General features: G+C 38.4%; 1 protein-coding gene across 7 annotated transcripts in view; it reads left to right on the top strand.

Annotated features, from left to right (window-relative positions):
* CUTC (cutC copper transporter) overlaps positions 1–15,814 on the top strand; it is a 34,000-nt gene that overhangs the window by 5,931 nt on the left and 12,255 nt on the right. For 5 of the 7 annotated variants that reach the window (XR_014071040.1, XR_014071039.1, XM_081549106.1 and 2 more), the window contains 3 exons: positions 5,251–5,310; positions 12,677–12,886; positions 13,537–13,572. Coding sequence is in view for 5 of the 7 variants with exons in the window: in XM_081549106.1 (XP_081405232.1) it covers positions 5,251–5,310; positions 12,677–12,886; positions 13,537–13,572 (306 nt within the window). In the remaining 2 variants the exon portion in view is untranslated. The remainder of the gene's footprint in view (positions 1–5,250; positions 5,311–12,676; positions 12,887–13,536; positions 13,573–15,814) is intronic. The other 2 variants (XM_081549139.1, XM_081549127.1) reach the window with 1 other exon arrangement.

Here is a 15,814-nt window from a genome sequence, read left to right as displayed (position 1 = left end):
ACTGTGGGCAAGAATCTCTTAGAAGAAATGGAGTAGCCATCATAATCAACAAAAGAGTCTGAAATGCAGTACTTGGATGCAATCTCAAAAACAACAGAATTATCTCTGTTCATTTCCAAGACAAACCATTCAATATCACAGTAATCCAAGTCTGTGCCCGGACCAGTAATGCTGAAGAAGCTGAAGCTGAACGTTCTATGAAGACCTACAAGACCTTCTAGAACTAACACCCCCAAAAGACGTCCTTTTCATTATAGGGGACTGGAATGCAAAAGTAGGAAGTCAAGAAACACCTGGAGTAACAGGCAAATTTGGCCTTGGAGTACAGAATGAAGCAGGGCAAAGGCTAATAGAGTTTTGCCAAGAGAACGCATTGGTCATAGCGAACACTTTCTTCCAACAACACAAGAGAAGACTCTACACATGGACATCACCAGATGGTCAACACCGAAATCAGATTGATTATATTCTTTGCAGCCAAAGATGGAGAAGCTCTATACAGTCAGCAAAAACAAGACCGGGACCTGACTGTGGCTCAGATCACAAACTCCTTATTGCCAAATTCAGACTTAAAATGAAGAAAGGAGGGAAAACCACTAGACTATTCAGGTATGACCTAAATCAAATCCCTTGCGATTATACAGTGGAAGTGACAAATAGATTCAAGGGATTAGATCTGATAGAGTGCCTGAAGAACTATGGATGGATGTTCGTGACATTGTTCAGGAGGCAGGGATCAAAACCATCCCCAAGAAAAAGAAATGCAAAAAGGCAAAATGGTTGCCTGAGGAGGCCTTACAAATAGCTGTGAAAAGAAGAGAAGTGAAAGGCAAAGGAGAAAAGGAAAGATACACCCATTTGAATGTAGACTTCCAAAGAATAGCAAGGAGAGATAAGAAAGCCTCCCTCAGTGATCAGTGCAAAGAAATAGAGGAAAACAATAGAATGGGAAAGACTAGAGATTTCTTCAAGAAAATTAGAGATACCAAAGATGGGCACAATAAAGGACAGAAATGCTATGGACGTAACAGAAGCAGAAAATATTAAGAAGAGGTGGCAAGAATACAGAGAAGAGCTATACAAAAAAGATCTTCGCGACCCAGATAATCATGATGGTATGATCACTCACCTAGAGCCAGACATCCTGGAGTGCGAAGTCAAGTGGGCCTTAGGAAGCATCACTATGAACAAAGCTAGTGGAGGTGATGGAATTCCAGTTGAGCTATTTCAAATCCTCAAAGATGATGCTGTGAAAGTGCTGCACTCAATATGCCAGCAAATTTGGAAAACTCAGCAGTGGCCACAGGACTGGAAAGGTCAGTTTTCATTCCAATCCCAAAGAAAGGCAATGCCAAAGAATGCTCAAACTACCACACAATTGCATCCATCTCACACGCTAGTAAAGTAATGCTCAAAATTCTCCAAGCCAGGCTTCAACAACATGTGAACCATGAACTTCCAGGTATTCAAGCTGGATTTAGAAAGATAGAGGAACCAGAGATCAAATTGCCAACATCTGTTGGATCATAGAAAAAGCAAGAGAGTTCCAGAAAAACATCTACTTCTGCTTTATTGACTATCCCAAAGCCTTTGACTGTGTGGATCACAACAAACTGTGGAAAAGTTTTAGAAATGTTAATACCAGACCACCTGACCTGCCTCCTGAGAAATCTGTAGGCAGGTCAGGAAGCAACAGTTAGAACTGGACATGGAACAACAGACTGGTTCCAAATCAGGAAAGGAATACATCAAGGCTGTATACTGTCACCCTGCTAATGTAACTTATATGCAGAGTACATCATGAGAAACGCTGGGAGGAAACACAAGCTGGAATCAAGATTGCTGGGAGAAATATCAATCACCTCAGATATGCAGATAACACCGCCCTTATGGCAGAAAGTGAAGAACTGAAGAGCCCCTTGATGAAAGTGAAGGAGGAGAGTGAAAAAGTGAAATTGAAGAAAAAGTTGGCTTAAAACTCAACATTCAGAAAACTAAGATCATGGCATCTGGTCCTGTCACTTCATGGCAAATAGATGGAGAAGTAATGGAAACAGTGAGAGACTTTATTTTTGGGGGCTCTAGAATCACTGTAGATGGTGACTGCATCCATGAAATTGAAAGATGCTTGCTCCTTGGAAGAAAAGTTATGACCAACCTAGACAGCATATTAAAAAGCAGAGACGTTACTTTGCCAATTAAGGTCCATCTAGTCAAAGCTATGATTTTTCCAGTAGTCATGTATGGATGTGAGAGTTGGACTATAAAGAAAGCTGAGCACCGAAGAATTGATGCTTTTGAACTGTGGTGTTGGAGAAGACTCTTGAGAGTCCCTTGGACTGCAAGGAGATCCAACCAGTCCATCCTAAAGGAAATCAGTCCTGAATATTCATTGAAAGGACTGATGCTGAAGCTAAAACTCCAATACTTTGGCCACCTGATGCGAAGAACTGACTCACTGGAAAAGACCCTGATGCTGGGAACGATTGAAGGTGGGAGGAGAAGGGGACGACAGAGGATGAGATGGTTGGATGGCATCACTGACTCTATGGACACGAGTTTGAGTAAACTCCAGGAGTTGGCGATGGACAGGGAGGGCTGGCATACTGAAGTTCATGGGGTCGCAAAGAGTCAGACCCGACTGAGTGACTGAACTGAACTGAAAAGGTACAGGCCTTTTATTTATTTTTTTTTAATAAATTTATTTATTTTATTTTTTTATTTTTTATTTTTTTTTAATAAATTTATTTATTTTAGTTGGGGGCTAATTACTTTACAATATTGTAATAGTATTTGCCATACATTGACATGAATCAGCCATGGGTTTACATGTGTTCCCCATCCTGAACCCCCCTCCCAACTCCCTCCCCATCCCATCCCTCTGGGTCATCCCATTGCCCCAGCCCTGAGCATTTGTCTCATTCATCGAACCTGGAATGGTGTTCTGTTTCACATATGATAATATACATGTTTCAGTGCTGTTTTCCCAGAACGTCCCACCCTCACCTTCTCCCTCAGAGTCCATAAGACTGTTCTATGCATCTGTGTCTCTTATTCTGTCTCACATATAGGGTTATCATTACCATCTTTCAAATTCCATATATATGCATTGGTATACTGTATTGGTGTTTTTCTTTCTGGCTTACTTCACTCTGTATAATGGGCTCCAGTTTCATCCATCTCAATAGAACCAATTCAAATGTATTTTTTTTAATGGCTGAGTAATATTCCATTGTGTATATGTACCACAGCTTCCTTATCCATTCGTCTGCTGATGAACATCTAGGTTGCTTCCATGTCCTGGCTATTGTAAACAGTGCTGCGATGAACATTGGGGTACATGTGTCTCTTTGAATTCCGGTTTCCTCAGTGTGTATGCCCAGCAGTGGGATTGCTGGGTCATATGGCAGTTCTATTCCCAGTTTTTTAAGGAATCTCCACACTGTTCTCCATAATGGCTGTACTAGTTTGCATTCCCACCAACAGTGTAAGAGGGTTCCCTTTTCTCCACACCCTCTCCAGCATTTATTGCTTGTAGACTTTTGGATAGCAGCCATTCTGACTGGTGTGAAATGAAGGTACAGGCCTTTTAAGAAAATAAGAATAATAAACACAATAGCAGTAACATATCTCTAAAATTAATATTTCTTAATAGCATCAAAAATACCCAATTAGTTTTCAGATTTCCCCAACTGGCTCACACAGTTTTGTTTTGTTTTATAGTTCTTTGAATCAAGATATAAACATGTCATTTGTTTATGTCTGTTTCAATCTGTTTCCCTTTTTTCTTCCTTTAATTCTTTCTCTTCTTTCTACAGTTTGTTAAAGAAACTGATTTTCATCTTTTTTTTTTCATCTTATAAAGTATTCCATATTCTATATTTTGCTGACTGTATATGTAGTGTTATTTATTATGTTCCTCTGAACCCTGTATTTCCTGTAAAATTTTAGTTAACCCAAAGGCTTAATTAGATTCAGACTTGAGTTTTGTATAACACTGCTTTATAGATGGGCTTTTCTCTTGACTCATTGGTAAAGAACTCACCTGCCAATGGAAAAGACACGGGTTCAATCCCTGGATCAGGAAGATCCCTTGGAGAAGAAAGTGGCAACCCACTCCAGTATTCTTGCCTGGAGAATTCCATGGACAAAGAAGCCTGGAGAGCCACAGTCCATGGGGTCTCAAAAGAGTGGAACACAATTTAGCAACTAAAAATAACAGGCTTTATAGATAATGGCATTTCCCTGTTGTATCTCATTAGGGGATATAACATCTTAGTTTTTTCGGTTTTTATGATACTAAGGTTGATCAGTGGATTCAGATATTATCAGCCTGATTCACCCTTTATAAGTTTTCCTGCCAGCTTTCACCTAATAATTTTAGCAATTCATATTTTAGTAGGGTTTGTAAAATGGTGCTATGTTATAGCTAACATTTATTTTTCATTTATTAGCAGTATGCTTCTATAAAGAACTTTCCCTCACCAACTGCTTTGTTATACTGAGGTTCAGTTTGTATAAGAAAGGCAGGATAAGTGCTTGCTTTTTTTCCCTTGTTTACTGATTTTGGGGATTATGTGTTTGTTCTCTATCCTCCAGTGTATTCTTGTTTTATCATTATGAGCCTAGATGTAGACATATTTGACATGTTTGAATCCAGTATAGTTGTTCTTCTTGATGCTCAAAATGTCTTTGTGATGATGCTTATTAACCAGTAGGAGCCTCTTCAAGCTGGCTCCTGAGACCTTTTGACGTGATGCTGTAGTCTGATAGTTCTTTTGCTTTCAGCATTTTCTTATTCTTAAAATTATCCTGATTTAAGCTACTTAAAAGTAACTTGTGCTTTTTTAAAGCTTAGAATAGTAAAGACTCTCTTGGAAAAGATCACTGTTTTTTGTAATCAATGAAGAATTAGCATTCCACTGTGGTCAGTCCAGAAATTTCTTTATTCTAAGTCACTTTCTTATACATAGATAGGCCACCCTATAATAAAAAATTTTAAGAAAGCTAGCTTAACTTGAATTAACTGTTAAATTTGACTTATCGTTAACATAATGTGGGTTGGAGAATATAGTTGGGTTTAAAAGTAGAATTTTAGTTTAGTTCTATAATTTGATTTCTTTCACTTTCTAAGACTCTTTGTTCCTCTATTTAGAAAAAAATGTTTCTGTTTAATACTTTTGAGCAATGTTTTTCAAAATTTTTTAATTAAAAAAAATTATTGTACTGAGCAGTGCTTTTTTATTACAGGTGCTGGTCGCATAGAGTTATGTTCTGGCTTGTTGGAAGGAGGAACCACACCCAGCATGGGTAAGTGTCCATTTTTTTGGATTTCATCATAGGAGTTTACAGAGCCTAGAGACAATTGATAATCTGTTATTGGGATCTTTTACTCAAGTTACTAACATGTTAACTGTGCCATGGATATTGTATCAGAAATGTTTCTAGTTGCAGATAAACCTGTCAGTTGTAGATGTGATCAAATAGATATTTTTTTCCCTTTAGGTATCAGAAAGTTGAGATTAAATTACTATCAATATTGGTTCATATACTCTGCAGGCTTGTCAAGGACCCTGGTTTTCTTATCTTTTCTATTCTGGCATCCTTGGTATCCTGGCTTTTGTCTTCATTTCTCCCCTCCTACTTGTTGTGCTATTGTCATACACTTTGCTTTTGCATATGTTAAAAACTCCACACTTCATTGTTATTATTTTTGTTTAAAGAGTCAGTTATACTATAAAGAGTAAAAAAATAAGACAATCATATATTTACTCATGTGTAGTTACCATTTCTGGTGCTCTTCCTTTGTATAGATCTGGTATTTCCGTCTGGTTGCATTTTCTTTCTACCTGAAGTAATTCTTTTAACATTTTTTGTAGTACAAGTGTGCTAGTAATGAATTCTTTCAGCGTTTGTATATCTGAAAACATCTTTCCCCATGTTTTGAAAGATATTTTTGCTGAGTGTAGATTTCTAGGTTGACACTTTTATTCTTTCAAGACTTTAGAGATGCTTCTCCAACTGTCTTCTTGCCTGCATTGTTTCTGACAGGAAATCTGCTATCATCCAAACCTTTGCTCTTTTCTGTGTAATTTGTCCTTTGGTTACTTTTAAGTTTTTTTTCCTTTATTCTTGGTTTTGAACATTTGATTATGTAGTGTAGTTTTCTTCATGTTTCTTGGACATGTGCATTTATACTTTTTGTGACATTTGGAAATTTTTCAACATTTAATGTCTTCCACTCCCTTCTTCAAAGACTTCAACTAACTTACATAAGGCTGCTTAAAGTTGTTCCACAACTACTCTTAAAAAAAGTATTTTTTTCTCTGTTTCATTTTCTATAAATCTTCCTTTGTTTTCAAGTGAACTAATCTTTGTAGTGTTTAATTGCTCTTAATCCTAGCTACTATATTTTTCATCTCACATATCATAGTTTTATCACTAGATATTTGACTTTATTGTTATATCTCTTGTCCCTTTTAAACTTTTTTGAACATATAGAATAAGATTACAATAGCTATTTTATGCCTTTGCTACTACTTCTAACATATGTATCAGTTTTGGTTGGTTTTGTTTGATTTTTACCTCATGATACATCTTGTTTTCCTGCCTGATATTTTTCATTGTGTGTTCAGTTCAGTTCAGTCGCGCAGTCGTGTCCGACTCTTTGTGACCCCATGAATCGCAGCACACCAGGCCTCCCTGTCCATCACCAACTTCCGGAGTTGACCCAAACCCATGTCCATCAAGAGACAGGTCAGATGGTCTGGTATTCCCATCTCTTTCAGAATTTTCCACAGTTTACTGTGATCCACACAGTCAAAGGCCTTGGCATAGTCAGTAAAGCAGAAATAGATGTTTTTCTGGAACTCTCTTGCTTTTTCGATGATCCACCGGATGTTGGCAATTTGATCTCTGGTTCCTCTGCCTTTTGTAAAACCAGCTTGAACATCTGGAAGTTCATGGTTCATGTATTGCTGAAGCCTGGCTTGGAGAATTTTGAGCATTACTTTACTAGCATGTGAGATGAGTGCAATTGTGCAGTAGTTTGAGCATTCTTTGGCATTGCCTTTCTTTGGGATTGGGATGAAAACTGACCTTTTCCAGTCCTGTGGCCACTGCTGAGTTTTCCAAATTTGCTGGCGTATCGAGTGCAGCACTTTCACAGCATCATCTTTGAGGATTTGAAATAGCTCAACTGGAATTCCATCACCTCCACTAGCTTTGTTCGTAGTGATGCTTCCTAAGGCCCACTTGACTTCACATTTCAGGAGGTCTGGCTCTAGGTGAGTGATCACACCATCGTGATTATCTGGGTCGTGAAGATCTTTTTTGTACAGTTCTTCTGTGTATTCTTGCCACCTCTTCTTAATATCTTCTGCTTCTGTTAGGTCCATACCATTTCTGTCCTTTATTGTGCCCATCTTTGCAGGAAATGTTCCCTTGGTATCTCTAATTTTCTTGAAGAGATCTCTAGTCTTTCCCAATCTGTTGTTTTCCTCTATTTCTTTGCATTGATCGCTGAGGAAGGCTTTCTTATCTCTCCTTGCTATTCTTTGGAACTCTGCATTCAGATGGGAATATCTTTCCCTTTCTCCTTTGCTTTTCGCTTCTCTTCTCTTCCCAGCTATCTGTAAGGCCTCCTCAGACAGCCATTTTGCTTTTTTGTGTTTTTCGCGTTTCTTTTCCATGGGGATGGTCTTGATCCCTGTCTCCTGTACAGTGTCACGAACCTCTGTCCATAGTTCATCAGGCACTCTGTCTATCAGATCTAGTCCCTTAAATCTATTTGTCACGTCTACTGTATACTCATAAGGGATTTGATCTAGGTCATACCTGAATGGATTAGTGGTTTTCCCTACTTTCTTCAATTTAAGTCTGAATTTGGCAATAATTTGGTATGTGATCTGAGCCACAGTCTGCTCCCGGTCTTGTTTTTGCTGACTGTATAGAGCTTCTCCATCTTTGGCTGCAAAGAATATAATCAATCTGATTTCGGTGTTGACCATCTGGTGATGTCCACGTGTAGAGTCTTCTCTTGTGTTGTTGGAAGAGGGTGTTCGCTATGACCAATGCATTCTTTTGGCAAAACTCTATTAGCCTTTGCCCTGCTTCATTCTGTACTCCAAGGCCAAATTTGCCTGTTACTCCAGGTGTTTCTTGACTTCCTACTTTTGCATTCCAGTCCCCTATAATGAAAAGGACATCTTTTTTGGGTGTTAGTTCTAGAAGGTCTTGTAGGTCTTCATAGAACCGTTCAACTTCAGCTTCTTCGACGTTATTGGTCGGGGCACAGACTTGGATTACTGTGATACTGAATGGTTTGCCTTGGAAACGAACAGAGATCATTCTGTCGTTTTTGAGATTGCATCCAAGTACTGCCTTTCAGACTCTTTTGTTGACCATGATGGCTACTCCATTTCTTCTAAGGGATTCTTGCCCACAGTAGTAGATAATAATGGTCATCTGAGTTAAATTCACCCATTCCAGTCCATCTTAGTTCGCTGATTCCTAGAAGGTCGATGTTCACTCTTGCCATCTCCTGTTTGACCACTTCCAATTTGCCTTGATTCATGGACCTAACATTCCAGGTTCCTATGCAATATTGCTCTTTACAGCTTCGGACTTTGCTTCTATCACCAGTCACATCCACAGCTGGGTATTGTTTTTGCTTTGGCTCCATCCCATCATTCTTTCTGCAGTCATTTCTCCACTGATCTCCAGTAGCATATTGGGCACCTACTGACCTGGGGAGTTCATCTTTCAGTGTCCTATCTTCTTGCCTTTTCATACTGTTCATGGGGTTCTCAAGGCATTGTGTGTTAGGCATTTTGAATTTTACTTTGTTGGGTAATGGATATTTTTGTATTCCTATGAATATTCTTGAGCAGTTAGGTTACTTGGAAACAGTTTGTTCCTTTTGGGTAATGTTTTAAAAATTTGTTAAGTGGGTCTGGAACAGTGGTCAGTCTAGAGTTCATTATTCCCCACTACTGAAGCAAGACCCTTTCTGCACTCTACCCAGTGCCCCATGAATCTGGAAATTTTCCTGTCTGGCTGGTGGGAGCAGGCATCATTCCTGGCCTGGTATGAACAACAAGCAGTATTACTTATGGTTTTTTTCGGTGGATCTTTCCCTGGCTTTGTGTAGTTTCCTTGCATGCATACATCAATTGGTACTCAGTTGAGTATTGGAGAGAAGTGAGGTCAGGTGGGGAGGGTCTCTCCTGACCTCCCTATGCTGTGGCCTGGAAAAATCTCAAGGTAGTAATCTGGGTAATTAGGAGAGCTTACCTCATTTGTTTTCCATCTTTAAGGGATCATTGCCAGAGTCCAGCTCCGACAGCCAGGGAAGCACTGAAGGGATGAACGGGGTCGGTGGAGAAAATGATGCAGTCTCTCGCTCAAAGCACTGGGCTGCATGTTTATTTTAAGCATCCAGTTTTCTTTTATACTTTTACAAAAGCATTAGGTCAGAGGTATGACATCTTCAGTTTCCCCTCACCCATATTTACTGTCTCCAAAAATCATTGTTGTCCTTCAGAGTTCCCTCTTAAGTGTCCTTGTGATAATATTGTAACTCAAGTTTGTCTCTGGGCTGTATATCACATTCCTCAGTTTATTTCTTATCTCTCTAAATCTTGCTATCCCCTAGTAACTTAAGCTCATCATCTCCTAGAAAGGCTTTTAGCTATTAGTATCTCTAAAATACCAAGTTTCCATAAGCTATAGTAAAACATGCCAACACTACAACATACCTTAAACTTTTAGCTTCTAACTATTCTTAATTATTCCTAACCCCTAAACTCAGCAAACTTGTTTTGCCATAAACATTTCCCTTACAAGCAGGTTTCAGATAACAATGTTTCCCATGGCCTCAGGCTGCAGCCTATATGCTCAACCTGGAACATTCTTTGTAAAGATCCTTGAACAAATGTCAATAGTTAATGTTATGGATTATAACATTCTTTCCAGCCAACTCAAGGAAGGAAAGGACAAGTCAGAATCACAAGACCTAACTCCTTCATCCCGGGACCATGCCTGCGGGATGAGGAGAGGGGGTTGGGGCCGTGCCTCCATTTTGTCAGTAATGCCTAACGCGGCTCCCGACAGATCATTATCCTTTGTTGCAAACCATTGTTTGATATGTTTTGTCTTTTTTTTTTTTTTTAATAAGTGGAAGGGTAAATCCAGTTCCTGTTGCTCTGTCTTGGTCAAAAGCAGAAGTCCCTATATGAATTTTTGACTCCTTTATTTTATTCTGAGATGGATGATAGCATTATTTATTATAAAAGGTTTATGTATGCAATGGCCTTTTAGTGACTCTTCTCACTAAAATAAAGGAGGGCAGTCCCTGGCCATTCTATGAAATACCTAGAACATATCTGTAATTTGAGGGCAGTCTGTTTTTTGCAACAGCAGTCATGCATGATGGACTTGGTGAATGGGCTAAGCCAACAATAATATGTCCATCACCAGTCATTGCTTGGTGATGGGCACATTGCTGTCCCATATAGAATTGGGGTTCTTGTAGCAAGGAAAAAGAAGTAAATTCATATTAGGTAAACACTAATGGTGCCTGCCACAGATCTTATACCATTGAGAGTTTCTGAACTAGTCACAAATTGTGTCAGATTTGGTTATTTTTGTTCATGAATTTCCCAAGCAAGAATACTGGAGTGGGTTGCCATTTCCTACTCCAGCGGATCTTCCTAACTCAGGGATTGAAGCTTCATCTCCTGTGTCTCTTGCATTGCAGGTGGATTCTTTACCCACTGAACCAACAGGGAAGGGCCTCATTTTTGTTCATAGATCGCCTCTTAGCATCACAAATAAGAACAACATTGCTCCCTTTTACGTATCTCATATTTAAAAAGACTTTACTAAACATCTTCATCTAGTAGGAATCATAAGCTTTAAAACTATGTAACCATCTGTATCAGTTCAGTTCAGTGGCTCAGTCGTCTCCGACTCTTTGCGACCCCATGAATTGCAGCACGCCAGGTCTCTCTGTCCATCACCAACTCCCGGAGTCTACCCAAACCCATGTCCATCGAGTGGGTGATGCCATCCAACCATCTCATCCTCTGTCGTCCCCTTCTCCTCCCGCCCCCAATCCTACCCAGCATTAGGGTCTTTTCCAGTGAGTCAACCCTTCGCACGAGGTGGCCAAAGTACTGGAGTTTCAGCCTCAACATCAGACCCTCCAATGAACACCCAGGATTCATCTCTTTTAGGACGAATTGATTGGATCTCCTTGCAGTCCAAGGGACTCTCAAGAGTCTTCTCCAACACCACAGTTCAAAAGCATCAATTCTTCAGCGCTCAGCTTTCTTCACCGTCCAACTCTCACATCCATACATGACCACTGGAAAAACCATAGCCTTGACTAGATGGACTTTTGTTGGCAAAGTAATGTCTCTGCTTTTAAATATGCTATCTAGGTTGGCCATAACCTTCCTTCCAAGGAGTAAGCGTCTTTTAATTTCATGGCTGCAGTCACCATCAGCAGTGATTCTGGAGCCCAAAAAAATAAAGTCTGACACTGTTTCCCCTCTTTCCCCATCTATTTCCCATGAAGTGACAGGACCAGATGCCATGATCTTAGTTTTCTGAACGTTGAGCTTTAAGCCAACTTTTTCACTCTCCTCTTTCACCTTCATCAAGAGGCTCTTTAGTTCTTCTTCACTTTCTGCCATAAGGGTGGTGTCATCCGCATATCTGAGGTTATTGATATTTCTCCCAGCAATCTTGATTCCAACTTGTGTTTCTTCCAGCCCAGCGTTTCTCACGATGTACTCCGCATATAAGTTAAATAAGCAGGGTGACAATATACAGCCTTGACGTACTCCTTTTCCTATTTGGAACCAGTCTGTTGTTCCATGTCCAGTTCTAACTGTTGCTTCCTGACCTGCATACAGGTTTCTCAAGAGACAGGTCAGATGGTCTGCTATTCCCATCTCTTTCAGAATTTTCCAGTTTACTGTGATCCACACAGTCAAAGGCTTTGGCATAGTCAGTAAAGCAGAAATAGATGTTTTTCTGGAACTCTCTTGCTTTTTCGATGATCCACCGGATGTTGGCAATTTGATCTCTGGTTCCTCTGCCTTTTGTAAAACCAGCTTGAACATCTGGAAGTTCACGGTTCATGTATTGCTGAAGCCTGGCTTGGAGAATTTTGAGCATTACTTTACTAGCGTGTGAGATGAGTGCAATTGTGCAACCATCTGTATAGCAGGTTTTAAATAGAGCTGTAATCATTAGGAAGGAGAAACCAGATCTTAGGGAATACATTGGCAGAACATAGAGACTGGTAGTTGTTACACTTTTAAATGTCACATTCCAGTAAAAGAATTTTTGTTAAGCACAACAAAAAATTTTTTAAAAGCATAACTGAACAGTGCTTTTAAAATGCAGTGACTTCTATTTTCTAAATTGCTTTTTTTACCCTTGATTTTTTTATTATGTCAATTTCTACTATAGGTACATTTTTCTTTTCAGTGTCTTCTTTTTCCTTTAGATCATCTTTCTGTGGTTTACTCCATCAACTCTTGTTCCTTGTAGAAGTGATAACACCAGAGCAAATGTAAAAGACCAATACAGTAATATTTTATTGACTTCCTTAAGCTTTTAGCTTACATTTGAATTTTAATTAGTCTGTTCCCTATTGTTATAGGTGTCCTTCAAGTAGTGAAGCAGTATGTCCAGATCCCAGTTTTTGTGATGATTCGGCCACGTGGAGGTGATTTTTTATATTCAGATCGTGAAGTTGAGGTGATGAAGGCTGACATTCGTCTTGCCAAACTTTATGGTGCTGATGGTTTGGTATTTGGGGCACTGACTGAAGATGGACACATTGACAAAGAACTGTGCATGTCCCTTGTGGGTAAGAATTTGTATCAGAGACCAACAAACCCCTAATGATGATTGCATTGAATAGTCCCTATACAGAAAAACGCAATCACAAAACTGGATTTTCATTCACACCTGCAGGCACTTATACTCACCTGTTTTAAACACTAGTTATTTAGATGTTTTAGCTAGACAGTATGTGCAAAAGAACCCCCCTGACTCAGCTGCAATAGACTGGATTATGCTACTGTTCCTATAGGGTTTAAGAGGAATTTACCTTGATCTCTTTAATCATAGCAGCAAAAACTTTAAAACCTGTTACAGTTGGTAAGGATGGGGAGACATAGAGAACACAGAGGCAAAGTATTTATATTACTAGGCCAGAGTATTTCTTAAAGATTTTCAGAAGAGTAAGTGATAGATGTAGTGCTATCCTTATAGTTGCCAGATTGTGTAATTTTCATTTGGTGCCTCAAAGGGGTGGATGACAGTTTTTTTAAATATGAAAGTTAGAGATTAATGGAAACACAGGACTATTAAATTTGGAAGACTACCATTTTTTTTTTTAGCTCACTGTCTTCACTTAGGAAGAGAAAGTATAAAAAAGTCCCGTCTAACATGGAGAGTTCTATAAATAGTAATCAGTAATAGTATTCATGTTGTTACATGATTTTCTTTTTATAGCTCTTTGCCGTCCTCTGCCAGTCACTTTCCACCGAGGTGAGTCATTTCCATTTTAGACGTTCTGTTGAACGGTGTCAGTTTTCTCATTTCACCAAATGCCATAACCTTTTCATGAAACACAATTCTATAGTGTTACCAATTGGTCTTTTTTTGTTCCTGTCATGGGACTAACAGTTGTAAATTTAGAAATGCACAATTTCTAGAAAATATGAAGCCTTAGTTATGAAAAGTTGTTAAAGGCAGAAGGTGCTGGTGATGGGATATAATAGAGGGAAAGAGTAAGCATTGCCTGCAAGTGTGTGTACTTGTCACAGAATTCCAAGCAAGAATCTTGAGATTTATTTTTGTTGCATCACCTCAGGTCATGTGCAATCTCAAAAAGAATAAATCACTGTGGCCAATGAAATAAAATGTACTGCTTGACTTAAACCAAATTAAGACCATTCTGGAGGTCGGAGTGAAGTCAACTTTCCCAAATTTGTGGGTAGAAAGGGGCTGGATTTCCAATGAATAATTGGATAATATTAGGAAGAGGAGAGAAGAAATAGGTGATAGATAGTCAAAGAACATATGTTCACTATAGTGCACAAAACTATTTTACATTGTTGATAGCTTGTCTACTTGAGAATGATTTCTAAAAAGTGTCTAATAATTTTATATAAAAATACTTCCTATCTCTAAATCAGGCAGTCACAGTTCCCATACATTTTTGCCTAGCATTGGTAAAATGGAGAAACAACTGTGAATTTTGCCTTTAAGGCACTGCTATTGCACATGAAAAGAAAAGAAAAATCTTCAGTCAATTTTTTTTTGATTTGATATGCATGAGAAATTATTGAATGTCTATCTGTCCTTTTGAGTAATTGTCCAAAGATTAGGATGAGAGTGGACATCACCATTTGCATCCATTTATAGAAATTAGATATGAAACATTTGTTATCCTTGTTAATTTGTGAAATGAATGATAACACCAGAAAACTGTTTTTCTTGACTTACCATTTAGCAATGTTTCTTATAAACTAGCAATAACTAAAGAATGTTAGATCAGTTAAAAGTCAGAACTCTGAAGCTAGCCAGAAACAAAAAGTTTTAAAACATGAAGTCATTTAAATAAGTAAATATTTATCTGAAAAATATATAGTTTAAAATTTGATATGCTAAATAATTCAAAATAAACCCACCATATAGAATATATTTTTCTTTTTTTAAACTAAGAAAATCATTTTAGAGTTCTGTTCTTTTCCTCCTTCAATAAATTTAATGAAAATACTTCCCATATTTTTTAATTGTTAAATTGTCCTTGATTCCACATTTTTTTCACTTGTGTGTTTAATACAGTAAGTCTCCTACATATGAACCTTCAAGTTGTGAACTTTCAAAGATGGGAATATGCATTTTGCATGTCTAATCATGTAAGTTAATTCACGTATCTAGCATACATTGTCACCTGCTTGCATCCTCTATAGGTAATTGTGCCTTTGTGTACTTTACAGTACTGTATAGAATACAGTAGTACAGTATCTTTATTTCAAGCCCAGGATGTCTGGAAGTAAGTGTAAAGGCAGCCGTGATAGGTATTATAAACCTGTTACAGTACAGTTCAATATAGCTGATTATGTTAGTTGGGTACTGAGACTAACTTTGTTGGATATAGGAACAAACTTGGACTTACTTATACTCTTGGACTGGAACTCATTTGTGTGTAGGGGCTTACTATAATATGATAGTATAATCGCTGTGAGAAGGTACTGCCACCAAAAAATGAAAATCCTCTGTGGTAGATTTGGGTGCCTACATAAACTAAAGGGCGAAAGGAAGGGGTTACCACCTAACCCACCACAGAGCAGCATTTGGTATCAGGCAGCAGCACAGAGGGTCAAAGCGGAAGTCGTTTTGTTCGGGTTCCTAGTGCCAGTTTCCGTAATGAAGAGGAGAGCCGTCTCCCAGAAAGCAGAATGGGATTGAAACTTGCTAGAGTCTGTCGTAAACAACTATCTTTATACTATGAATCTTGAAAACACAGGGTAAAATGGATTAGAATAAAATATTAGTCAATAAAGAGAATATGAACCAACACCTTTTCTAGAACTGATGAGTGTAAAATTTTCATTCTGCTTGTGCAGTTTGTTTGAACCCTTAGAGCAGACTTTCCCAAATGTGAGTCACTTGTCTGTCACATTTACAGTTTGACCATATCCAAGGGCTACTTGTACAAATTTATTTTTAAAATCTTAAGTAAATTTATTTTAAAGAGAAACTAATGAAAAAATGGAAGCTT

The sequence above is a fragment of the Giraffa tippelskirchi genome, chromosome 2 (genome assembly GCF_054371585.1).
Source record: "Giraffa tippelskirchi isolate mGirTip1 chromosome 2, T2T-mGirTip1v1.2.pri, whole genome shotgun sequence".
Classification (NCBI taxonomy): Eukaryota; Metazoa; Chordata; class Mammalia; order Artiodactyla; family Giraffidae; genus Giraffa; species Giraffa tippelskirchi.
Note: the sequence above shows the minus strand (reverse complement) of the source record. Positions and strands in the feature narration are given on the sequence as shown.